Here is an 18,281-nt window from a genome sequence, read left to right on the forward strand (position 1 = left end):
AAACTTGCTCAAAAGGCAACTAGGTGCCACAGAGGCTTGAAATCAAGAAGAACATCTTTGTAAGTTCAAACTCACTATCTGTGTGACTCTGGATAAGTCACTTAACCCCATTTTACTTAGTTGCCTTCAATGTAATATGAGCTGGAGAAGTAAATGGCAAACCACTCTAGTATCTCTGCCAAGACAGCCCCAAATTAGGTCATGGAGAGTCAGAGCCAATTGAAAAATACAGAAGAGTAACAAGAATTTGCTTAACGATAGATGTGCCTCGGGTTGCAGTGACCAATTGGGATAACCAAGTCATCCCAATTGATGCAGCATATTTTTTTTTTTTATCCACAAGGCAAAGAAAATAGAGGATGAAGAAAAATTATTTCAAAGTACAATTATAATTAAATTTTACACTAATGATAGCCTTGCTTCTTCTAGTATTACTAATTGACTTGCCCATCACTTATGTTTTAGGCAAGATTTGAACTTGTCTTCCTGAATTTGTCTGGCTCTCTCTCAGCTATACTATCTAACTTCCTGGCAGAAAAAGGAATATTTTCTTTATATATGATTAAAAACATAATATTAATTTACCAGACTTCTTTAAGAGGATAAATGAACACAAGGATAATAGGCAGTCAGTAGATATTATTTAGACTTTGGAAAGATAATGCATCAAAACCAAATATTAATAGCTACATTTCTATAGCTCTTTAAAAGGTTTGCAAAGTCCTTTCCTTAAAATAATCTGTGAGGCAAGTAATGAAAGGATTATACCTATTTTGTAGATGTGAATATTGAGACTCAAAAAGGCCAAATGTCTTATCTACTCATATGTTTAAGAAGTATCAGAGGCAAAATTCAAAAGTCATATCTTTTGGCTTCCTGGTTGCACTGTTCCTTCCATTATATAATAATGTCTTTCTAAAGAGCCCCTGTGTTCCCTTGTGATGGGTAGAAACACTTTTAGGTCACTATGGAGTTGGAAACTGGGGAACAACACTGGGGAACAAAAAGATACTTCTCTGGCTAGAGAAGAGTTAAAAATGGAAAACCCTGGTGCCTGGTACTGGAACTGGTCTCATTTAACATTTTTATAAATGATCTAGAAGAAGTATTGCAATGAAATTTCCAGGTTCACAGATGACAAATTCTTCTGGGTAATAAAATGCCAAGCTGACAGAGATAAATGGCAGAAAGGTCCCATGAGACTGTAGGAGTGGGCAGAAAAATTACAATCTGAGCTTTCGGGCAGGCAACCACAACATAATGGATTGAGAACAAAAACATCTAAGGGATAGGGGGTTGAGAGGATTGCATGCTCAATTGGAGTTAATAGCATGGGAAAACAAGTCCAAAAAGTTAAGAAAATCAAAGCCTATGCTAACAGTTTTCATATTCAGAAACAAGAAGGTGGCAATCTTCCCAAATTTCACTCTGGTCAGATCGTATTTGATCACTGTTTTGCATTTAAAGTACCACTTTTTAGGAAGGATATGGACAAATGGCAGTGTGTGGAAAGAAGGGGTTGGGGCTGTTCAGCTGATTAAGGTGTGTCTGAGTCTTCATGACCCCATTTGATGTTTTCTTGGCAGAGATACTGGAATGGTCTGCCATTTCCTTTTCCAGCTCATTTTAGAGATGAGAAAACTGAGTCAAATAGGGTAGAGATCATACAGCTAGTAAGTGTCTGAAGCTGGATTTGAATTCAGGATGATGAATCTTCCTCACTCCAAGCTTGGAGCTGTCTCTAACTGTATCATCATTAATATTTTAATTGGTTTTGATGCATTATCTTTCCAATTCTTTTTGAAAGCCTAAATAATATCTACTGACTGTCCATTATCCTTGTATTTATTGATTTTCTTAAAGAATGATGGTAAATTAACACAATATGTTTTTTGTTGCATAGAAAGAAAATATTCCTTTTTCCCTGTTAGGCAGTTAGATGGTATGGTTGAGAGAGAGGCAGACAGATTCGAAAAGACTTGAGTTCAAATACTGCCTAAAATGTAGTAACTAGTGATAGGCAAGTCAATTAATAACACTAGAAGAAGCAAGGATATAAACTGGTGTAAAAATTGAATTTAATTGTGCTTTGAAATAATTTTTCTCCTCTATTTTCTGTGCCTTGTGCTTAAAATGATGGCCATGAAAGAAAGAGTACCAGGATGATAAAAAGATTGAAGACCATGCCCTACAAGGAAATAAAGATGGTTAGCTTGGAGAGGAGAAAATGAATGACATGATTGTTGCCTTCAAGCATTTGAAGACTGTCATGTGGAAGAGGGATTAGTTAAGTTTTTTCTTTGCTCCAGGGGTCAGAATTAGTTGGAAGTTGAAGGGAAGTCAGTCAGTCAATATACATTTATTAAGCACCTGGTGTGCTAGATACTGGGAATAGGAAGAAAGGAGAGTCAGCATACAAATAGTTATACATGATTCTTCCCTTTCTCTCTCTTTCCCTCTCTTTCCCTCTCTTTCCCTCTCTTTTCTTCTTCTTCTTCTTCTTCTTCTTCTTCTTCTTCTTCTTCTTCTTCTTCTTCTTCTTCTTCTTCTTCTTCTTCTTCTTCTTCTTCTTCTTCTTCTTCTTCTTCTTCTTCTTCTTTCTCTTGCTCCTCCTCCTCTTCCTCCTCCCTCTCTTCCTCTTCCCCTTCCTCCTCCTCCTCCTCCCCCTCTTCCTCCTCCCCTTCTCCTCCTCTTCCTCCTCCCCTTCCTCCTCCTCCTCTTCTTCCTTCTTCTCTCTCTTTCATTCTGTTTTTTTTCTGTCTCTCTGTCTCCCTCTCTCCCCTCCCTTGCTCTCTCTTTCTAGCTCTCTGCCTCTCTCTCAACTCCCTCCCACAATGGGTGAGTCAACACACAATTATATACAAACAAGCTAAATAAGTAAGGTAAATTTTGAAATATTCTGCAGAGGGAAGGCATTAGAAGTAAATATCAGGAAAGGCTTCCTATAGAAGAATGGATTTTTATCTACAACTTAAATGAAGCTAATAGATGGAGATGAGGGAGGAAGAGTATTCCAGGCATGGGAAAATCAATAAAAATAACCATATTTGGGAATTAGAGCATCTTGTTTGAGGAACTGTAAGGAGGACAGTGGTACTGAGTAGCTGGAGATTTATAAATAGTGTTTGTGCTCCAGTAAAGGTAGAACCAGATAGTCAATAAGGTTCTTTTTGACTGATTCTGTCTCACAGTTTCTAGCTACAATCTCAGAAGGGATCTAAGAGGTTTTGTAAAATGTTCTCTAAAGGTATCAATTTAATGTTTTTATGTCCAAAAAAAGGCTACAAAATGACAGACGTTGTCATAGAGAGGATTATATGCAAGCTCAGAAAACAATGTTCTATCTTGTACAATATGACAAGACATATGCTTTCCTCTAATAACTCACTGGGAACCAATAATTAATGTAGCTGAAGCAAACTAGTACCTGTTTATCTTTTGTATGAAAGGAGTACTCTGTACTGGTCGTGTAATTGTGTGTGAATATTTCAGTGAGAACATAAGGGAAAAAAAAACAAAAGGAATATATCAAAAAGACACAACAAAGTAAGAAAATATACAAAAAGACATAATTAAAAGATTGAGAGACAATGCAATTAATTTTGCTTGAAGACAAAGGAAAAATAATTCAGTAGGCCTGTTCAAAATCTGGCTGTACTGTGTAAAAATTGTTAAGGGGATAAATAATGTAAATGTGAAGTTTGTGTCCCAAACTCTAAATACTTGAATCCTGAGGCATCCTTTGAACCCAGAAAACAAACAAAAGGTACAAACAAAAGGAAGTACCACTGAACATAGCTGATCTCAGCTTACATGGCCCAGAAACATGTTACCCAGAGATAATATTTTCTGAAAAGATAAACAGGTATGAGTTTGCTTTGGTTATGTTAATTATTGGTTCCAGCAAATTACTGGAGGAAAGGATACCAGAGACATCTCTTACTTTTGAGACACATTGAGGAAGCAGTGCCCCCAAGCTGTCCTTTGACATACAAATTCCAATAGGATTCAGAAGCATTTCTCATATCCTAAGCACAGGAAGGCATTAGTAAAATTGACCAATGACTCAATTCATTCAACTCTAAGTTGTCGGAGTCTGTGTGACTTGTGACCCACGTTTCCCTGGGATTTTGTCCCAAACCAAGAACTGCTATGATTCTTGTTTTGGTCAGTTGTATGCTCCTGCCCTGGAGGGACTGACCAAGGTAACCTCATCTGGAATGCTCTTCTACTCTTTCTTTACCTGTTGAATTCCATCCCCCAAAACCAGCATGATGCCCTCTCTTCCAAAATACCTTCCCTGAAAACATCTTCACAGTGAAAGTTCTGATAAAGGCCTCATTTCCAAAATATATAGAGAATTGACTCAAATTTATAAGAAATCAAGCCATTCTCCAACTGATAAATGGTCAAAGGATATGAACAATTTTCAGATGATGAAATTGAAACTATTACCACTCATATGAAAGAGAGTTCCAAATCATTATTGATCAGAGAAATGCAAATTAAGACAACTCTGAGATCCCACTACACACTTGTCAGATTGGCTAAGATGACAGGAAAAAATAATGATGAATGTTGGAGGGGATGTGGGAAAACGGGGACACTGATGCATTGTTGGTGGAGTTGTGAACGAATCTAACCATTCTGGAGAGCAATCTGGAATTATGCCCCAAAAGTTATCAAATTGTGCATACCCTTTGACCCAGCAGTGTTTCTATTGGGCTTATATCCCAAAGAAATACTAAAGAAGGGAAAGGGACCTGTATGTGCCAAAATGTTTGTGGCAGCCCTGTTTGTAGTGACCAGAAACTGGAAACTGAGTGGATGCCCTTCAATTGGAGAATGGCTGGGTAAATTGTGGTATATGAATGTTATGGAATATTATTGTTCTGTAAGAAATGACCAGCAGGAGGAATACAGAGAGGCTTGGAGAGACTTACATGAACTGATGCTAAGTGAAATGAGCAGAACCAGGAGATCATTATACACGGCAACAACGATACTGTTTGAGGATGTATTCTGATGGAAGTGGATTTCTTTGACAAAGAGACCTAACTCAGTTTCAATTGATAAATGATGGACAGAAGCAGATACACCCAAAGAAAGAACACTGGGAAATGAATGTAAACTATTTGCATTTTTGTTTTTCTTCCTGGGTTATTTATACCTTCTGAATCCAATTCTCCCTGTGCAACAAGAGAACTGTTCGGTTCTGCAAACATATATTGTATCTAGGATATACTGCAACATATTTAACATATATAGAACTGCTTGCCATCTAGGGGAGGGGGTGGAGGGAGGGAGAGAGGGGAAAAATCGGAACAGAAGCGAGTGCAAGGGATAATATTGTTAAAAAATTACCCGCATGGGTTCTGTCAATAAAAAGTTATTATAAAATTTAAAAAAAAAACAAAACAAAATACCTTCCCTGGTCCCTCTGGATGCATGAATGGATAAAACCATTCCTCCCTCTGACTTCAAGGAGCAATTTAGCAACTCTCTAATGTATTTATCATATAATCATTTCTAATTTTTCTTTTTCCTATATTGCTCCAAGACTAAGTTCCATGAAAGTAGGAACCATAACCTGTCTCAACTTTGTGGGTCTCCTGCTAGTTGATGCAGTGGATAAAGTGCTGGGCTTGGAATAAGGAAGATTCATCCTCCTGAGCTCAAATCCAGCCTCAGAAATTTACTAATTTTGTGACTCTGGGCAAGTCATTTAACCCTATTTGCCTCAGTTTCCTTATCTGTAGAATGAGGTTGAGAAGGAAATGAGAAATTACTCCAGTCTCTGCCAAGAAAACCCCAAATGGAGTTATGGAGAGTTGGATTGAAAACAGACTCAGCAACAATAGTGCCTGGTGTCTACATCTAGCATCTAGCTTTGCATGTAGTGGGTGTTTAGTCATTGATTCTTAAATGAATGAAATCTCTGTTCCCAAATTCTGCCTTACCATCCTACTACGAGAACACCCAGAGGGGCCTTCTGTCTAATCCTTGACTAATCTGGTGCCTGATCCTGCTTTGTCTTTTGATTTTTCTGGGAGGAAATTTTGTAGTTTATTTGAAAAGCTTGACACTGCCATGGGATCAGACTGTGATAGTTTGAGCTCTCTGATAGAGCTCTCTGATAGTTTGAATTCTTTGCCTCATGTTAAGTAAAGAAATAGGCCACTGAGCCACTTCCTGCAGCCTTCCCACCAGCCTCTTTCTCTCTCTCTCCCTCCCTCCCTCCTTCTCTCTTTCTCTCTCTCTCTCTCTCTCTCTCTCTCTCTCTCTCTCTCTCTCTCTTCTCTCTCTCTCTCTCTCTCTCCTCTCTCTCTCTCTCTCTCTCTCTCTCTCTCTCTCTCTCTCTCTCTCTCTCTCCTTTTCTCTCTCTCTTTCTCCTTTTCTCTCTTTCTCTCTGCTTGGGAGCTTGATTATTTTGATTATTGGACCTACCACAGGTATACCACTGCCTAAATAGTTGATGAGGTATCAGAGCTTCTTTCATCTTTTCTGCCCTCCCTTTAACCTTCTCCCTTCATTTTTCCTGATTTCTCTTTTTGTTAATGGTTTTCTCCTCACAAGCAAAAAATATTTGCATTTACATTGTCTATATTTTATATTTGCTTTTCCATGTATATATTGTAGCCTCTCTAGCAGAGCATAAGTTCCCTGAGAGCAGGAATTATTTCATTTTTGTCTTTATGCTTAGCTCAGTACCTTATACATATTAGGGGCTTAATATTTAATAAAAAGATGGATGAATGAATGAATGAACAAACTCATGTGGATTTCATTCTCTTTGTCTGCATAGGAACTATTCCTAATTGCCTCCTCCCTTCCCAGCCTCCCAAATACTCTTAGACAGTGGAAGTCTTGGACTTTGGCCTGTGTCTTTGTTTTTTTCACCCACACTTTGGAGTGTAACTATGGTAAGGATTGTTAAGGGGTCCCTGAACTTGTCTTTTTAAGTTGCTGTATTTTCCAGAAACATTGGACCCAGACTATGAAGGAGGCCTGCCCCGCAGCTGACATAATTTGTTGTTTGTACCCTAAGCTGGATTTCCTGAATGTTCTTGGGAGGCAAGACAGGCGCTAGCCAATCTGTGCCAGGCTGGGAAAATGCCTGTGGAGCTAGGGTCCTTGGCAAATAGCAGACCCTCCTATCTTGATAGTCTAGTAATTCCTAAGGGGAAAATGCTTTTGCCATCACCGTGGGAGGGGTTTTGTACTTTTCCCATCCTTACTGCCCCTTTCTCCCTCCCATGCCCGGCTCTTTCCTGGTATCTCATCCTTCCTTTGTCCTGCTGTATTAAATATTCAAACATTTATATGAATTGTGAACTCTCTGGGCTCAACATGCACGGTCATTTTTTTTGTAATAAACCTGGTTTTCAGAAAGGTCTCCTGATGTTGTGAATGCCTCTTTGATATATCTCGTCCTTGGTCACACAGCTTGTGAAAGAGGCAAAATATAATAATAATAGCTTATGTTAAATAATACTTCAAGATTTGCAAAGCTCTCACCATACACTATCACATCTTATCCCCACAGCATTCTGGGAGGCAGGTGCTATTTTTATCTCCAATTCTTTTCTCCATATTATTATTATTATCTCCATTCTCTAAAGAAAGGCAGAGAATTTAACTGACTTCCTCAGGGTCATATAGCTAATAAGTGTCCAAGGAAGGGTTTGCAATGAGATCTTTCTGACAGAATTCTGCTCATATACGATCCAAGTGCCTAGTATCTTCTCAGACAAAATGGGGCCAGAAACACATGAGATGTAGGTACCAGGGGAAGCACTCTGTGGTCAGTTCACAAACTATAAATGAAATGAGCCTTTCTTTCCACCAAAGGTTTCCATTTAGTGCTGTGAGAACAGCCCTATACCAGGGACTAGCAGTTTCATCCCAGGAGAGCCAGAGGGGAATAAGCGTGAAACAATTAATATAATCTGAGCATTTCTCAGACACAGAAAGAAAAAAAATAAGACCTCTGTTTAGCACGTTCATAAATGGATTTGCTTCAGAACAAACTGAGTAGAACTAATTTGTGCATATATAATTTAGGGAAATAATCCTATCAGATGGCAGCCGTATGTGTCCATTCAATGGAGTTAAATAGCATTAGAAAAGAATTAAAATATATGTTGAAACTAGAGGTTATCAGATTTTCAATGGGCCCCTGATTTTCTAAGACCAGATGGTACAATTAGATTCTATGTTAATGACAGAAAATCAAATTCTATGACCAAATCTAATGCATGTTCTATTTTCAGAATTGATGTGATATTGGAAGTACTGGGAGCTGACAATCATTGAAACTAATCGAGTGCCTTAATTGAGTTGTTGGCAAATAGCCTCCGATACAGAATCCAAACTCCCCAATGGCATTTTTAATAGCAGTTGGTATATATAAACTTAATGTATTACTCTTTGGACTACGGTGTTCACCTGGCTCTTTCTGATGGTTGGTTAATGGTCTATTAAGCGCGCGAGCGGCATTTACTACAGTGTCCATTAGCGACAGTTATTTTTAGCCAGAGCATGAATGAGCATCTGGAATATCTCAGGCGGGTGCCAAGTGCAGTGGGTGAAGCTGGTCGTACAAGGAGGCACAGTAAATGACAGCTTGGATGCTCAGAGGCCACATTTTGGGGACACAAGGTGGAAAATTAGCATTTGACCTCTCTGCAAATAAAAGTAAAATCCATTTGAGATCAGCAAGAGCAATACCAGCTGGCATTTATAAAGTAGTTTTAAGTTTACAGAAAACTTTGTAAAAGTCATCCTACAAGCCTTAAAATAACTCCATGAGGTCACATTACCATTTTACAAATGAGAAAATTGAGTTTCAGAGATTTATACTGATTTGCCTATTATCACACAGCTGAGATATGTTAGTTAATCAATCAACAAACACTTATTAAGCCTCAGGAATCAGAGGCAGGATTTGAAGGGAGCTTTTCTTAATTCTATGTCTATCATTCTACCCAACACTATGACAAGTCCCTTTTCCTTTTAGAAGTTCCTCTACTTCAGAAACAACCAAACTCTTTAGGAATGTATGAGACTAGAGATAATTTGTTCATTAGTCTGGACCTTTCCTGATCTGCTGCTTGACAAAAGAGAAGGATAAATTTGATTAAATTATTAAGAACTCTGAGTTTTAAAAATATTCGGAAAAGTTGAACTTGGTTCTGATCTCTTTATCTGTTCTGGAAGTCCTAGACTCTCTCAGAACTCTTCCTTGTTGCCATTAATATTGCATTGCTTATGGTTGGGGATGGGGAAGGAAGAAAACATTTATATAGTGCCTTCTATATGCTAAGCACTGCATTAAGTGCTTTATAAGTACAATATCGCTGATTAACAACCCCTGAGTGGTTGATGCTATTATCACACCCATTCTACAGTTGAGGAAAATGAGGCAAATAGAGGAGTAAGGAAAACCTGAATTCAAATGCAGCCTTAGACACTTCCTAGCTGTGTGATCCTGGGCAAGTCACTTGCCTCAGTTTTCTCAACTGTAAAATGAGATAATAAGAGCACCTGCCTTGAAGGATTGTTGTAAGAATCAAATGAGATACTATTTGTAATACATCACAGAGTTGCTATTAGTCTTAAATAAAATAAGATTTGCTAAAGGTAACTTTCTTGAAACTAGAGACTTATTAATTTTTACCTTTATATATTTATGAATTTGCTCATTCTCTTGTCCATTATAGGTACTTAATAAGTGCTTATTAAATTGAACTCAATTGAATATATAAAATGCTTGACAAACATTAATGTGCTACAGAACCATCAGTTATTGTTTTTACTGTAAAAGCATATAATCATTTTTTTGATGAACACTCTATATATTCCTAGATGAATGTATACTGGTAGATGGGTTTTTCCAAAAGCAAAATGGGGAAGCATTTCTTGAGTCTATCAGCATCCTAAGAGGATGCTAACTTTTTATCCAGGTAAGAGCTTTCAAGAGGGAAAGGGAAAAGAAATCACTTTATCTTTCAGCTTGGAAATCTAATCATGTTTGGTTGAAATGTATTTATTATATGCTACTATATATTTACTATATTTTAGTATATTATTTTTGCTGAATTTCTTTCTTCTTTATTATAGGAACTGCTCTAAGCTCTCAAGAAGGAAATGGAGAGGAATACATTGGAAAATGTAGGTGACATAAAAAGAGAAGGTATCTAAATGTGGTTTAAAAATATAGCCCCAGTGTGACTTGGACTTGTAAAGTCTGGCTCCTTACACTGAAACAGATATTTTGATCAGAGAGCAGTGTAATTCTTGGTCTGTGGCTGTCATAATTTCTAATTAATGAGTGGCTCTACAGTAACTAGATACCAAATGGAGGAAGTACTTGAAGCAATTTAGAAGTTCCATGAGAGGGAGAGTGTTATAAGTAAAACCCTGATTTTTAGGACAGGAAAAGGCAGGGAAATTAATTCGTTTGAACAGCCAAGTTTCCCTCAAGCCAAGGGTTTAACTCTTTAAGCAAATATTTAAAATAGATATTTAAACCAGAGGAAAAAAAAGTATAGTACTTGTAATCAGAGGAAATGAAGTCAGATTCCTGGTCTGCTACTTACCGCTGAGCCACCTGACTTGGGCAAAGTATTTGTTCTCCATGGAGGCTCCTCTCCCTCAAGAGTCAAATGAGGGCTTAATTGAGAAGAACTCTAGGTTGTTTTCCAATTCTCTGTGTAATCCTATGGTCTTTTTCAGCTCAAGTCCTATGATCCTAAAATGGACCCAGATTTCTGTGCTTTTTTAATTTCCTGAGGCTTTTATCATTAAAAAAAAAAATCTCTCTCATTCCATTTCTAATTTTCTGCTTCCTCAGCAGCTAGATGGCACAGCGGATAGTGCTTATACAGTGGGAAGACCTGAGTTCAACTTCAACTTCAGATACTTACTAGCTGCGTGACCCGGGGAAAGTCACTTCATCTTGTTTGCCTCAGTTTCTTCACCTGCAAAATGAGCTGGAGAAGGAAATGGCAAACTGCTCCAGTATCTTTGCCAAGAAAGCTCTTTGGAAAGTATGCTATGGTCCTCGGAGTTATGAAGACTTGGATACAACTGAACTGCTAAAACAACAAAAATATGCCACAGAGGCAGCTGGGTGGTATAGTGGATGAAGCCATGAGGGTCTGAGGTCAAGGATGACCTCACACACTTACTAACGTGTGATCTTGGCCAATTCATGTAAGCTCTGTCTTAGTTTTCTCAACTATAAAATGGAGAAAATAAAGCTCCTACTTCTCAGGGTGGTTGTGAGATCAAATGAAATGCTTGGAGCGTGTTTAATTGTTTCAAAGCCAACTCAATTAGGATTTTCTAGGCAAAAATTCTAGAATCACTTGCCATTTCCTTCTCTAGCTTATTTTGCAAATTGGGGAAACTGAGGCAGACAGGATGAAGTGACTTATCCAGACTAACTCCAGGCCTAGGACTCTCCAGTGTGCCATTTAGTCTGGCTCATAGTATATGCTTAATACATGCTTGTTCTCCTGAATAGACTTTAGATGAGCTTTCCTATACAAATTTTAGTCTATTGATTTTATGAATCAGTTTTGCTTTCTTCAGAGTTTTCCTTCCTTCCTTCCCTGTTTCTTGGCCATGGTCTAGGTAGGTGAGATTGCTCTATACAATATAAACGAGATATTTCTCTGTCTTTTTCTGATCAGGCCTTATAACCTTTAGGAAGGATGCTGGGCAAGAAAATCAAGTGAAGCCTTTTTATGCAAAATGGGACCACTCTGAGGAGTCTGTTCCCCTGAATTGCTTTCTTTTTCTGGTTCTTTTCCTTGGGGAAAGCCATTGGGTTTAAGATCTTTCAGAGAGAGATATCTCCCATTGAGTCCTTCCCCATTCTCCTGGACCTGTCTTTGCCAGGACTGGTAATCATGGCAGCAGGAAATCACTGAGTTTTCACCAAGGCAAGAGGCACTGTACTGCTTGATAATATTTTTCTTTTCTATAAGGCAGGAGAAGTATGAGCAAAGAGGAATACGGCAGAAACTCATGGCACTCAGGGTAATTGGAAGAGCAACTAGAAATCTCTCACTAGAGAATGTCAAATGCTAAAGAGAAATCTAGGATGACTTTCTAGTCCCAGGAGGTTTTAACTTCAAGGGAAGAGATTCAAAGTGAATGGGGACTACTCCGTGGTGGTAATAGCTCATATTTATATGGTACTTACAATTTATAAAGTTCCTGGAGGAAAACTAAGATTAATGATTGAGAACACTTAAGATAATTTGTGTTGTTTTCAAGTCATTTCAGGTTGTGCCTGACTCTGTGACTCCATTTGGGGTTTTCTGGGCAGAAATACAAGAATGGTTTGCCATTTTCTTTTCCAGCCCAGTGGATGAGGAAATTAAGGCAAACAGGGTTGAGTGAATTGCCTGGGGAATCACATACAAGGAAATATCTGAGGATTTGAATTCAGGAAAATGAATCTTCCAAGCTCCAGTGCTCTATCCATTGACCCACCTATAATTGTCCTTTAAGATAACTAGTTGTCTTAGGATCGTTTCAATTTCTTTATATTTCCAGGGGGAGTATACTCACCTAGAAAGGCAACTTGGTCTATTGGTCTCAAAGCCAGGAAGACCCCGATTCAAATATGGTCTCTGAGACACGCTAACTGTGTGACCCTTAGCAAGTCATTTTATTAATGTTTTTGGAAATTTCTAAGAGTACAAATTACAGAGAAGATTCTTACCTGAATTAGTTTCCTCAAATGGAAACTCTTTATTCCAAAGAAATCACAATTCCTGTCCCAAAGAAATAACAACTCCTGGCCCTATCCCTCTAATATGCCCTATGTAATATCAAGTATACTTTATGCATATTAGTTTTAAGATCAAAGGTAGAGAGATAGAAGGGACTTAAGAGTTATTTATTTCATCCTTTCTGCCCTTTTACAGAAAACTGAGGCCTAAAAAATTAGGTCACAGAGCAGGCAGAACCAGGATAGGAATCCAAATTTTCTGGCTCCAAATTCAGTAATTACCACACTGCAACTCGACTCTAACATAGTGATGCCATTTTGTTCCCTTTTGAGAACAAAGGACAACAACCACAGTGTCTTAAAAAAAATAAAATAGAAAAACCATAATTTGGGGGAGAAAGAAAATGATAGCAAATATCCTCCCCACCACCTCCATGCATATTCACAGTAAGAGGGTATTCCTGAAAGTGCTATCCCCTTCCTTATTATTAACCCACCTAGCTCAATTTCCTGTCCCTTAAGCTCTCCCTCTCCCAGAAGATTTCTTTTACCTCCTTAGTTTTCAGTTGCTCCCATAGGCTCTCAGTGTGGTGGAAAGTGAACAAGACTTAATATAATAGAAGCCTAAATAATTAGAAATACCAGAATGTGAATCCTGAAAAGGATTTAGGAAATCCTAAGAGTTGTCCTCCAGGGAAACGAAGGTTGATTGAGAACAAAAGATAATTTTTGTTGTTTCATTTCAGGTCAGGTACAACTCTTTGTGACCAACTTCATGTCCCCATATGGGACTTTCAGATGATAAAGGCCTGCTTCCATCATGATTTTATCAGGGCCCTTCAAGAGTATGTACTATCCAGAGAAAGAACTATGGACGTTGAATGCATACTATTTTCACTATTTGTTTTGCTTTGTTTTTTTCTTTCTTGTGATTTTTTCCTTTTGTTCTGATTTTTCTTTCATAACATAACTAGCATGGAAATATGTTTAAAATGTACATGTATAACCTATAGTAGATTGTTTGCTGTCTTGGGGAGGAGGGGAGGTAAAGGAGGCAGGAAGAAAAACATTTGGAACTAAAAATCTTACAAAAATGAATATTGAAAACTATCTTTATATGTAATTGAAAAAAATACTATTAAAATTTTTTTAAAAAGAATATGTATTAATGATTCTTTCAAGGTCTGGGAGCTTGAAAAGGAAAACAAGCTGAGACTTGGCAGGAGGACATGCTTTGGGGGCCAGTGGACTGCCCAGAATAAAAACTGAAGTTACTTGGCTTTGCTACCAGCTAGGTCCCCTGAGGGGCTATTTTGGAGAGAGGAAGCTTTCCAAATGTGGGGGAAAATCCAAGCACCTGAGGCTGGCTCTGTCCTTTCATAATATCCCCAAACTAGACCCAAGTATCCCTTTCAATTATGCCTAATGTGTTATTTGGCCCTGTTCTCTGTCAGCCAGCTGGTTAAGACAAGGGTCAGCAGCGTTGGTGGTTCTGATTACCCGTTTGATGCATTAGCTCCCTGAGGGACCAGAGGTTGTGCCCTTCCGGGCTATGGCAACAGCATCTCTACACAGCTGACTTCTACCCTGTCCAGAGGTCTTAAATGGAGAGCAAGGGTCAGAACAACATGAGAAGACTGGCCGGACAGGAAGGAGGGCAGAGCTGAATGTCAATGCTGTGTTTATTTTCTGTATATATTACAAATTGGATGGGTGTGTAATCTAATTTTATCTTCACAGCAACCCTGTTATGATCCCCATTTTACAGAGGAGAAAACTGAGGTAAACAGAAGGAAAATGATTGGTTCATGGCCACACAAAGAAGAAGTATCTGAGGTGAAATTTGAATTCAAGTCCTCCTGACTTCAAGTCCAATGCTCTGTCTATTGCATCACTCAGTTGCTTATTAATTAAGATTACGTATTTAAAAGTGTGAGTGTTTAAAAAACTAGAGAAGTTTGAGGTGTGAGAAGTGGGAGATGGCATGGAACACTGGAAAGAATGCTGGGTCTGGAGTCAGAGATCCCAGCTCTGGGGGTTAGAGTCTGTGTGACCTTGGGCTTAACCTCCAGCTGGTCCTTAGGTCCACATCTGGAAAAGGAAAGGGTTGGACTGGGTGACCTCTTAGGCCCTTTCTAGCTTTCCATCAATGATCCTACAATATTCCCTGAAGTAGTCTCTGAGTCTCTCAGCTGGAATTAATATATTCCTTATTGTAACCTTTTCTTTGTTTCTAAAGTACATATTTGTTGAGCTTCTCCAGCTCATTTTACAGATGAGAAAACTGAGGGAAGCAGGGTTAAGTGACTTGCCCAGGGTCACACAGCTAGTACGTGTCTGAATTCATCAAGATAAGTCCTCCTGACTCCAGACTCAAAACTCCATCTATTGGGCACTTAGCTGCCCTACAGCACACACATACCATATCTTAATCTACATCATTTTTATCTTTATACCTGCCTTTTTCACCCTTGTAAAATGGTAAGCTCCCAGAAAGCAAGAATTGGATCCTAACCAATTTTTTCTTCCTACGGTTTAGCATAGGGTCTTCCATCTATTAAGTGCTTAATAATATTCATTAAGCTGAATCAATTAAAAATGACACTATAATTCCAGGAGAGGAGCAGATTTCCTGTTTGTTATTTGGTAGGATCATTTGACAAAGGAATTACTATAAAAATTAACTTTGTCAAAATTAATTTGTTACATTAAATCGAAGAGCCAAGATTTGAGAAGGTTAAGCATGATTAAAAAAAAAAAAACCAATGAAAATATGCTAATATCACGTATGTACTTGCACATTAGAGGTATCTCCTCTGGCCCACCCTCCAGGGTCACAGGTTGAGGGAACTCAAAACTGGGAGAATTCAAGATAAAGAAGCACAGTGTTGTTTTTAGGGGTTCAAGAATACCTAGGTGTGATCTTGCTTACATCAACATTGAAGCTGTCCCTGGACGGGTGAAGCTTCTCTCTGCATGTCAAACAATCCTTCTGACAGTCACTGAAAACGTTGGAGAAGAGACCCAGCAACAGAAGGTCATAGAACAAGGTTCTCATGATGTTGGAGGCAGGAGAGGAACCACTGAAAGACAAAAGTAGAATAGATTAGTGGACAGAGCATCTGGGCTAGGGATTCTTTTTTTTTGTATTTATAGTATTTTATTTTTCCAAAGACATGTAAAAATAATTTTGAACATTTATATTTGTAAGACTTTGAGTTCCGATTTTTTCTTCCCCTTCCCAAGACATTAAATAATCTGATATAATTAAATATGTGCAATCATTTTAAACATTTTTCCATATTATGTTGTACAAGAAAACCCAGACCAGAAGGGGGAAAAACATGAAAAAGAAAAAGCAAATGAACAAACAAACAAAAATGGTGAAAATACTATGCTTCAATACTTATTCAATTTTCATAGTTCTCTCTCTGGATGTAGATGGCATTTTCCATCCCATGTCTATTGGAATTTGGACCAAGGATTCTTAACACATAGGAAGGAGAAGGGGAAATGTAGGATTGTGCTGGCAGATCTTTAACAACCGGCTCTCTGAAAACCACAATACACTTTTAAATGTAATGTACAATGAATATAATCTTACATTTAATCTACATTATTTATATTACATTATTTTTGCTAACATTGTCTAGACTTTAGATAGTTAACAAAACAATCAAATCCTGATCTCTGGTGCTAGCTAATTTCTGATGTGTAAATGCTCACATGGACAATTTAACAATTGGCTCCTTAGCCAGTATAAGTTAGCTTCAGCTTATAAAAATGCCTTGGAAGAAGAAGGGACTGAAAGAGCTGTTCAGATTCTCTTTTCAAAAGGATTTTGAAAAATGCCCAGTATAATTGTTTTAGATCCAACTTGACAATCTTTCACGCCGATGGAAATTATTAGAGTTAATTCCATTAGGGTTATTTCAAGATAAAGCTAGATTGATTAGAGAAGCAGTTAAAATATGCAAGAACTAGAATCAAAATTAGGTGTTTCATCCCCACACAGAACAGTGAGTCTCTTAGAGCCGGCATGCAAACACACACATAAAACACACACACACACACCCCTCCTTCTTAGATCACAATCTATACCAGATTCTTAATCCTGGACAATCTTAAAGGCACGCCTTGAATTATAGAGGGAAATCAGGCAAAGAGCATTTGAATGAGCCAGTTCTAATTTACCACTACTTGGAAAAGAATTCAAAGCATGGTACGGTCATTTTCATGTAGGAAAGACAGGACAACATCTCATTATTCTGGTGCTTAATCATAGAATCAGCAATTCCATAATTAAGGGAAGCAACCTTAGATAGATCTAGTCTAACGTGCTGCCTAATAATAAATGTCATTTATACAGAGCTTCCCCAAGCAAGCCCATATAATAGAATTATAGCTCACAGATTCAGAGCTGGAAGGAACCTTTGAGGTCATCTAATTCACTTCCCTCATCCTACAGATAGGGATATTGAAACTAGACAGATTAAGTGAGTAGATAAAGGTTTGTTGTTATTGAGTGATGTCCAACTTTCTGTGCCCCCTTTGAGGGTTTTCTTGGCAAAGACTCTGGAGTGCTTTGCCATTTCCTTCTGTAGCTCTTTTTACAGATGAAGAAACTGAGGGAAACAGGTTAAGTGACTTGCCCAGAGTCACACAGCTAGCAAGTATCTGGAATTGAACTTAGTTCCTCCTCAAGTTCTCATTTTACAGATGAGGAAACTGAGGCAAACAGGATTAAGTGACTTGCCCAGGATCACACAACTAGTTAAAATGTCTGAGGCTTGATTTGTACTCACATCCTCCTGACTCTAGGGCCATCTTTCTATTCACTTGCCAAGTAGCTGCCCCTGCTAAAAGTTGTTAGGTATTAGGATTTGAACCCAGATCTTTTGGTTTCAAAATCCACACTTTCCCCATTGCATCATGATACCTCCTCTTGAGCTTCAATTCCCTTTTTGTGGATTTTGGCATCCTCTTTTCAGCCTGGAGATAACTCATCTTATGTAGGAAAACAAAACAAGATAGAAATGGCATAATTTTACCTTATTTTTGTCATCAGTTTATATTATACAGTCTTCCTCAAAAAGTGAACTTAATCCTTCCTTTTAAGTATAATAGATATTTAATTAAAATCTAATTATTGAACATCAGCACAAGAACTAATCTTTTATATTTAAATTATTTAATTTAAATATATACAGTATCAGAATTTTTCAAACACTTTTTTCAGGATTCTTTCTCTATTCATTCTCATTCAACTTGTCCTCTCCTATGTTCTTAGTATGAACTTCATTCTTCTGATTCTGCCTTTTTCATTTTTTCATAGAAGTCTTTCTGTATTTCTTTGCATTTCTATCCTTTTTTTTTTGCCCAGAACACAACCTTTTCTCTTGTCTTTTCCCTCACTCATAAACCTCATTTCATTCTGGACTCATGCCAGACACTATTCTGACTGGTTGATGACGTTCTTTAGTATTCGTCCTTGGTTAGATGCCCTTGTCTTTCCCTTTTTTACAAATGTTCT

The 18,281-nt window shown here is 38.0% G+C and overlaps 1 protein-coding gene across 1 annotated transcript in view; it reads right to left on the reverse strand.

Moving 5' to 3' along the window:
• PNOC (prepronociceptin) overlaps positions 1 to 18,281 on the reverse strand; it is a 53,912-nt gene that overhangs the window by 15,427 nt on the left and 20,204 nt on the right. The window contains exon 2 of the mRNA XM_051975749.1: positions 15,681 to 15,831. Within this exon, the coding sequence (XP_051831709.1) occupies positions 15,681 to 15,806 (126 nt within the window). The 5' untranslated portion in view covers positions 15,807 to 15,831. The remainder of the gene's footprint in view (positions 1 to 15,680; positions 15,832 to 18,281) is intronic.

Source organism: Antechinus flavipes, chromosome 2, assembly GCF_016432865.1.
Source record: "Antechinus flavipes isolate AdamAnt ecotype Samford, QLD, Australia chromosome 2, AdamAnt_v2, whole genome shotgun sequence".
Classification (NCBI taxonomy): domain Eukaryota; kingdom Metazoa; phylum Chordata; class Mammalia; order Dasyuromorphia; family Dasyuridae; genus Antechinus; species Antechinus flavipes.